Below are 7,630 nucleotides of genomic sequence, written 5' to 3' on the forward strand. Positions count from 1 at the left end.
AAGTATCAAACCTGAGTCTTTCCTTACAACAAAAATGGTGGAAGCAGGTCTTGAGCTGTGCTGGAGGAAGGTATGAAAGGCAGTAGTTGCAGGGGTTGTATTTTGGCACAAGTTGGGGGCATGTGGGCATACCGTGTTTGCTTTCTTCCCTTCCTTTTCAGTCAAGAGACTGGTAGATTTACTGCAGCAAATACTGAAATCAGAATGAATAAATAAAAATATACCCCATAAAAACAAGCTGTAGCTGGGGTGTACATTGTGGTGCTCTGAGATCATCTCTTTTCCCTATTAGCGACAGAGAAGCCAATCTCTGAGCAAGTGACTCTCGCTGAGTGATGACCTGCACTAGAGAGCCAGTACACCTCTGAGAACAATGCTTTCCTCTTGCAGGTATTCAAAAGAAGGTATTTTAACCTTGCGCAACTCCCGGACGGCTCCTATATCCTCAATTCCTATAAAGATGAGAAAACCTCCAAGGAATCCAAAGGCTGCATCTTTCTGGATGCTTGCATCGACGTGGTTCAGGTGGGTGTGTAAGGGGCCTGCCCTGCCTGCTTTCCTCCTTGCAGGCACAGCTCTCAGGCCTCGTTCTCAAGTTCTGCCTCTCCGAGCGGAGCAGGTGACACAGCCCCCATTGCTGTTTGGTGCCTGGTGCTGTATCAGAGAGAAGCACCTACTAGCTACCAACCGAGGGGGGTTATAAAGCTGCTGCTTGTTTGGTTGCTCAGTGCCCCAAGATGCGGCGTTATGCCTTTGAACTCAAGATGCTGGACAAGTACAGCCACTACCTGGCGGCCGAGACAGAGCTGGAGATGGAGGAATGGCTGGCCACGCTGAGAAAGATCATTCAGATCAACACGGAGAGCTTGGTGCAGGAGAAGAAAGATGCAGTGGAGGCGGCCCCAGGTCAGCATTTCACATCACCCACTCTCAGCTCTCTGCCAGTCCTGCCCTAACAGCTCCATCAGCCTCGGGGGCAGAGAAACGCAGCCATTCAGCAGCGTGGGGTGCAGGCTGTGGAGTCTGACTGGGACTTTTCCGTTGGGGGAAAGCCCACGGCAGGTGTCAGGAGCCCCAGTCATTTGGACTTGTGCCGAAATGCCAGCTTTGGGAAGGCCTGTTGGGTTTTGTGGGGCGAGTACTGGTGGCTCCATTTGGAAACACATGACCTTTGGAGCCTAGAAATGCCTGGATACTGTAAGAGAATATCCCAGAGGAGAGGGGGGGACTGGGCCGTGCCTGTGCCTGGCAAGTAGTTCTTAACAATTGCCTTTTGCGCCTGGACAGATGATGAATCCAGCAGCCAGGGGAAGTCAGAAAACATCCTGGAGAGCCTGGAGCGGAGCATGCACCCTGAGCTGATGAAGGTATTGTGCTGCAGGAAGCACTTCCTCTGCTCCCTGCTCCGGCCAGGGGCTTTCCATGGGAAGCCGTTCAATGCCAGAGGTTAAGCAGAGCATCCCAGCCTGGGCTTTAGGTAGCCACAGGATGCTGCTGGGACCTGTTCCTTCTCTGCGTGCTTCCTGCCGGGACCCCTCGGTGCTGGGGCTGGGGCTGGAGCTACCCCAGGGTCCTGCTTCTCTACTCTCTGCTCCCAAGTCTGGCACCCTGGCAGGGTGGGCTGAAGCCCAGAGCAGAGTGGAGCCAGCTGATGAGAAGGGGGCAAGAGAAAGAGGGCTTGGGCAGCAGGAGCTGAAGCAGGTTGAGGGTGGAAGAGGTAGCATTGGTGGGGATGGGAGAGGAGGGTAGGGGTTGGCCCCGTGGTGGTGAATGATCCCGGGTATGGTTTAAAAAAAAAAGTCTCCGGTAGCTTTTCTGGCAGCCTAGCCCCATCCATTAGCAAATCAACAAGGCCCCCGTGGCTCCTGGCCATGTTCGTTAGTGCTGTGCAGTCTCATATGATCTCAGCCACCCAGCAGGGTTGGAAACGTGCTCACCTGTCCTGTCCCCACATAAACACTGGCTCTTTCCAAGCCTAGCTCCCCTCAGTCACGCACGTGCTTCCTTCCAGTACGGCAGAGAGACCGACCAGCTGAACAAGCTCAGCCGGAACGACGGAAGGCAAAACCTCTTTTCCTTTGACACAGAAGTCCAGGTGAGTGTTTCCTCTGTCCTCAGGCGAAGGTTTCATTCACTGTGAAAGGCCCCATGGTCGCTTTCTCCTTCCTTCTCCTTCATGCGGCTGTGGAGTTCAGGCTGGCCCCCTTCCCGGCATCCAGACTTCAGCCAAAGTTAAAACAGCAGAAGGGTCAATCCTTTCTCCCAGAGGCCAAGAGAAGCAGGAAGGAGGCGTCTCTGCTAAATCTCTGCAGGATGGGCCCTGTTTCTAGTGACAGCATCCTCTCACCCCGTCCTTCCCAGTGCGGCTCCACATCAGCATGTATTTTTAGCTGCGCTGTGTAGACAGCTGGCCCGTGGGTAACTTGGCTGCTTCGATAGGCGTGAGCTGGCAGAATTACAGCTGGTGGCCTGTGAAAAGCAGCAAGAGATCAGTCTGCATTCACCAAGAGGCTGCCATAGCAAGCTCTGTAGCACTGGGCTGCAAAGGGCTGGCTGTATGCAGTGCCCTGCACCCTCACGGGGGTCTCCAGGAAACAATGGAGGGGCTTGGAAGGAGGTGGGCACATGGCCATCTCCAGCAGCTCGGAAATGGGGCAGGCTGGCTGGGCTGCTCCCACATCTTGAGCACTCTGGCTTGGGGAAGGCACGGACTCGTAATGCTGTTGTAGGAAAGTATTCTAGCTACTTTCTAGCATCTGATTCCCCTGCTAGCACTGGATGCTGTGAAAGCCTGGGAGCATGACTGTTTCGACTGAGCAGGGGAATGTGATTAGTCTCCCATGAGTTCTCCACCCCAGCCGTGTCTCTCAGTCCTTCCCTGGGGTCTGCTGTGAGCCATGAGGGTTGTTTTTCCAAAGGAGCCCTTGGCAGGTCTCCATGGCGCTCCAATGAGTGAGGAAACATCCTCAAATAGATGGCGCAGAGCATGGAAGATCCCTCCGGCTCCATTGCCCGAGGGACAGGGCTGCACTTGAACTCCCCGTGCCCTTTCTGTGTACACAAAGGAGCCTGTTGATCACGGCATCCTCATCTCCAGCTTGTTTGCGTGCTCTTTCTCTGTGCACACGCCAATGCAGCATGCAAGGACTGATGCCGTTGCAGCCATGGGGTGGCCCTGGCAGGAGGGTGTCTGTCAGCTACAGCTAGAATCGAGGGGTTGGGAACAGTGGGGCACGTTTCCCAGGGTGGAGCTTAGTTGCAGCCATCTCCCTCCATTTCAATGGCAGGGGGCTGCTTCTTAAACCAGCGGCATCTCTCCAAACATGAGGACCTTGCGGGGTATGACATCGGCGCTGCGCTCTGCTCCCAGCGACGTTTGGGTGTGGGGTGGAAGAGAGTGGAGCTGAGCTGCGTAGGGATGGGTTCCTCCGTGCTCTGCTGACTGGACTGCCAGGAAATCGGCGCCTGCGAGGAATCCCTGCCCTGAATGCACTGGCACGTTGTGCATTGGGATCATGCATTTTCCTGAGGGCAGCCTTTTGTTCACCAGCTGCCCTTCTCTTCCTCTTCTCAGGGAAGCCCAGTGAGCTGCAATGCAGTCCCTTCTCTGTCTCTTCACGCCAACTAACCAGCCCCCGCGTGCTTGTTTCCTAGAGGCTGGACTTCTCAGGGATCGAGCCAGACGTGAAGCCGTTTGAGGAGAAATGCAGCCGGCGCTTCCTGGTGAACTGCCAAGATCTCTCCTTCAACCTGCTTGCGCACATCGGCGACCGGCCCGAGGGCGCGCCCACCAATGTACGCAGGTCCCTCGGGAGGCCAGCTCCTCTCGCAGCCGAGGGGCTTGGGCTAGGGCACTGCAGCGTGTGAATGGCGGGCTTTGCAGAGTCAATGCCAGTCACCTGGCCTTTGGCACTGCCCAGATGTAGATACTTACCTCTGCAATGGCCACCTCCCGTTGGCAGCCATCAGGACCAGCTAGTCCATCCAGGTCCTTCTCTCTGGTTGTTTCCAGCTGAGAGCAGAAATTCTCCTTATTAGTCCCAGTTGAAGCCCAGAGTTATTTCAGATTTTAGTTACCAGCCCATTTAGTGCTGATAAATGAGGTCCCAGGTGTGCTGGGAAGCATTGTGGCACTGCTGATCCACTTCCTTGGATAACATCTATTTCTAGCCGTATTTCCCAGCCGCGCTCACCCTGTGTTTGAACCTCCTGTTAGCAGGGTGGGTGTTTATGCTGGAAGTTTCTCTGGGTGACCTGACCTAGGCTGATGGAGCCATGAAATCTTTTCAAGTCTCTTATGGTTAAAATGAGTTGGCATTGACTTATGTAGGGCTGTCAGCTGTGCTGGGATATTTAGTACGTGAGAAATATGCCTTCTTAATTTACATTCCTCCTTGCTGTAAGTGATACACAGCTTGCACTGGCTTATCAGTGCCGTTGTCTCTCCCCGATGTTCATATTTCCTCATTCATAGGAAGAATATCTTGCTAATGTTTTGGTGCTGCTCTGAAGTTTTAGGATGGTTTTGCTTGTCTTGGCTAGATCAGAAATGATGGATCTTCCAGGCTGTGGGTCCAGAGTGCTTTCCAAGGTGGTTAAAAGCAGGTGAACTAGGGGTTATTGATGTTTTTTCAAGGAAAAATTCAGCCCCTTGTAGGGGGGCAAAAGCAGGGTGTAAGTGGAACAGAGTCCTCGAATCCTAAAAGAAATGCAGAGGCTGCCCTAGAATGCAGGTGAATGCATTATACACTGGCTGTATAATGCTGCCAGGTGAATGCACTATACACTGTAGAAAGCACTGACCCCCGTGTGCATTCAAACTCCCAGGTGGAGCCTTTCTTCATCAGCCTGGCGCTGTTTGACCTGAAAAACAACTGCAAGATCTCAGCTGACTTCCACGTGGACTTGAACCCCCCGAGTGTGCGTGAGATGCTGCTGGAGAGCCCAACCTCAGCAGGGGGGGATACCCAGGGGGCTTTGTCCAGTGAAGGCTTGATTCACGGGATTCCTGAATCTCACCTGCGCTACATAAAACAGGTACGGATCTGACCAGGGTGCTTTTTTGTGTGCATAAATAGATGCACTTGTGCTGCTGTGGCTGTTTGGGGAGTTTACGGCCATTCTTATTTACTCTGTGCCTTGCGGGAGCGCCTGAGAGCCTGCAAGCTGCTGAGGACCGAGACCCCCTCGGGTCAGGTGCTTGGTGCTGTACAAACACAGAACACAATGCCTCTGTCTCAGTGAGGACTCCCCTGTGATGTTTATCCAAGGGCTTGCAGAAATAAATGACTCCAGCCACAATGGCAAGCACACGATATATTGTAAATATAAGGTAAAACCATGCATTCATTGCCATTACCAGATTCAGCAGAGATGAACATTAGATTCACACATGCACATTCACACATCTCACCCACCCCAGTTTTCCAGCCTGCAATCATCCACAGTCCGTAGCTGTCTAAAATGAGAACAGGTAAACTGGAAAAACCAGGAGCTGATATTTCTCCTGGCAGCTTTTTTCCCCCCTTGAATAAGCATTTGAGACACCGGTCACCAGCTCTGTTTGGCCATAGTCCAGCTGGTGCTTGCAGAGAGGCTGGTGGAAGTCCCCAGGATCCTTTTAGTTCACTGCCAAACACAATCTGGCTTTGTGGGCTTTGCTGTGAGTGAGGTGGAGTGTCCAATACCAAGCTCCTCCCTGCCTGGTGCCGTCTTGGGTTGTGAGCCCAAGCATTGCCACATTTTCCCCCACTGTGTTTGGAAAGCTCCTCTCTTAGAGCTGAACCCTGAGAGTCACTGAGCTGTAGCAATGTCCTCGTAGCTCTCCTCAGGGTTAGGCCTTCATTGCACCCATTCCCAGGAGAATGGGCTGCCTGCGGCACGGATGGAGGCATGCCCCAGCGCTGCCTGGCAGGGGAACCAACAGGCTCGTCTCTATAGCACAACAGCCCAGGCTGTTGCTCCCGTGATGGCACTGCTGGGGTTAGGCCTGGCTCCTGACTCCTGACTGTCTGTTTCCTTGCAGGGGGTTTTCTCCGTGACGGATCCACATGTGGAAATCTTCCTGGTGGCCCGGGTGGAAAAGGTCCTGCAGGGCAGCATCACACACTGCACTGACCCGTACATCAAGACCTCCGACACTGCGAAGGTACTCAAAGGGGACACGGCCAGGAGTGGTCCTGGCAGGGCATTGGTGGCTGCTGGCTGATGCAGCAGCTTCGCTGCTAGTGGGTTTGGTTTTCCCTATGGTTGTTCTTGTCCTGTGGGCAAGTGTTGGGCTTTTCTGGTGCTGTTAAAATGGCACCTGCCCTTGGGGTTTCAGGCGCTGTCTGGGCTCGCGGAAGGGGCCGTGTCTGTTCTCCTAGGAGCTGGGCATGGGGCTGTGGACCGAGGTGAATGCTTTAAGTGGAAATGCCCCTCCTGGACATGCTATTGTCATGCAGGGTCTGATGCTTCTTCAGGGAAAAAGGGGATGGGCGAGGAATGCTGGGGCACTAGGGAGATGCACTGGCTGCGATCGCTGACCTTGCTGCTGTGCTTGCACTGTGCATGGCTGGGCCTGGTGACACCCTCTCTCTTGCCTCTCCAGACAGCCCAGAAGGTCCACAAGGTTGCGAAGCAGGTGTGTAGCCGGCTGGGCCAGTACCGCATGCCCTTTGCTTGGGCCGCCAGGTCAGTCTGTTTGACATCCCCTGGCATCATTGCTGTTATCTGTCATTGGCATTGATCTAGGATTTGGAAAAGGGGCGCACAGATGGTGAGGGGCATCATCCCATATAAAATGGCACCTATTTTTCTCCAGTTAAAAATAAACTCGAAGCTCTACTATTATGCCAAGGGCCTAGGGCTGTATGATTAAGTTTAAGAAGCAAAAGCAAATAAAACTTAGTTGGAATGAGTTAACAAAACAATCTGTGAAAGGGCTGTGAAACAGAAGCTTCCTTACCAGGAGCAGCCAGCAGCATAGCAGACCCAAAGCTAGCTTGAACATCAAAAGCATTCAAAAGAAGAGAATGTGGTTAACACCTCTGGAGTGAAGAGTTTAGCAGGAATCAGGTAGATGAAAATGAGCCATGAAGTCAAGTGACTCCCTTAGCCTGGCCTGACTAGAAACCAGGCAGCTGGTTTTAAACTTTGGATGGAGCAGGAAACAAAATTGGGGGGGTGCAAGTGCAGCAGTGCACCCCCTGTATCTGCCTCTGGTGTCTGGAGAGACTAATTGATGGGTAGAGGCAGGAAGGGCCAGTTGTGATGCTCAGAGTCACTTTCCCCAGACAGAATCCGGCTGCTTTGAAATGCAGTGGCCAGAGCTGGGGTGGGCTGAGGGAACTGAACTGATTTAGTCTGGAGAAGAGAAGATGGAGGGGGATTTGATAGCAGCCTTCACTGCCCTGCAGGGGGGCTGCAAAGAGGATGGAGCTGGACTGGTCTTAGTGGGGGCAGGTGACAGGCCAAGGAGCAATGGGCTCAAGTTGCAGCAAGGTTGGATATTAGGAAGAAGTTTCTCCCTAGGAGGGTGGCGAAGCACTGGAACAGGTTACCCAGAGAGGTGGTGGCATCTCCATCTTTGGAGGTTTTGAAGACCCAGGCAGACAAAGCCTTGGCTGGGATGATGTACTTGGGGCTGGTC

General features: G+C 53.4%; 1 protein-coding gene across 1 annotated transcript in view; it reads left to right on the plus strand.

The window, feature by feature from the left end:
• Window positions 1-7,630, plus strand: part of DOCK11 (dedicator of cytokinesis 11) — an 81,921-nt gene that overhangs the window by 11,320 nt on the left and 62,971 nt on the right. Inside the window, exons 6-13 of the mRNA XM_019521264.1 lie at window positions 391-525; window positions 729-906; window positions 1,288-1,367; window positions 2,012-2,095; window positions 3,655-3,795; window positions 4,828-5,037; window positions 6,026-6,148; window positions 6,590-6,672. Of these exons, the coding sequence (XP_019376809.1) occupies window positions 391-525; window positions 729-906; window positions 1,288-1,367; window positions 2,012-2,095; window positions 3,655-3,795; window positions 4,828-5,037; window positions 6,026-6,148; window positions 6,590-6,672 (1,034 nt within the window). The remainder of the gene's footprint in view (window positions 1-390; window positions 526-728; window positions 907-1,287; window positions 1,368-2,011; window positions 2,096-3,654; window positions 3,796-4,827; window positions 5,038-6,025; window positions 6,149-6,589; window positions 6,673-7,630) is intronic.

Source organism: Gavialis gangeticus, unplaced genomic scaffold, assembly GCF_001723915.1.
Source record: "Gavialis gangeticus isolate Ggan-Ray unplaced genomic scaffold, GavGan_comp1, whole genome shotgun sequence".
Lineage (NCBI taxonomy): Eukaryota > Metazoa > Chordata > Crocodylia > Gavialidae > Gavialis > Gavialis gangeticus.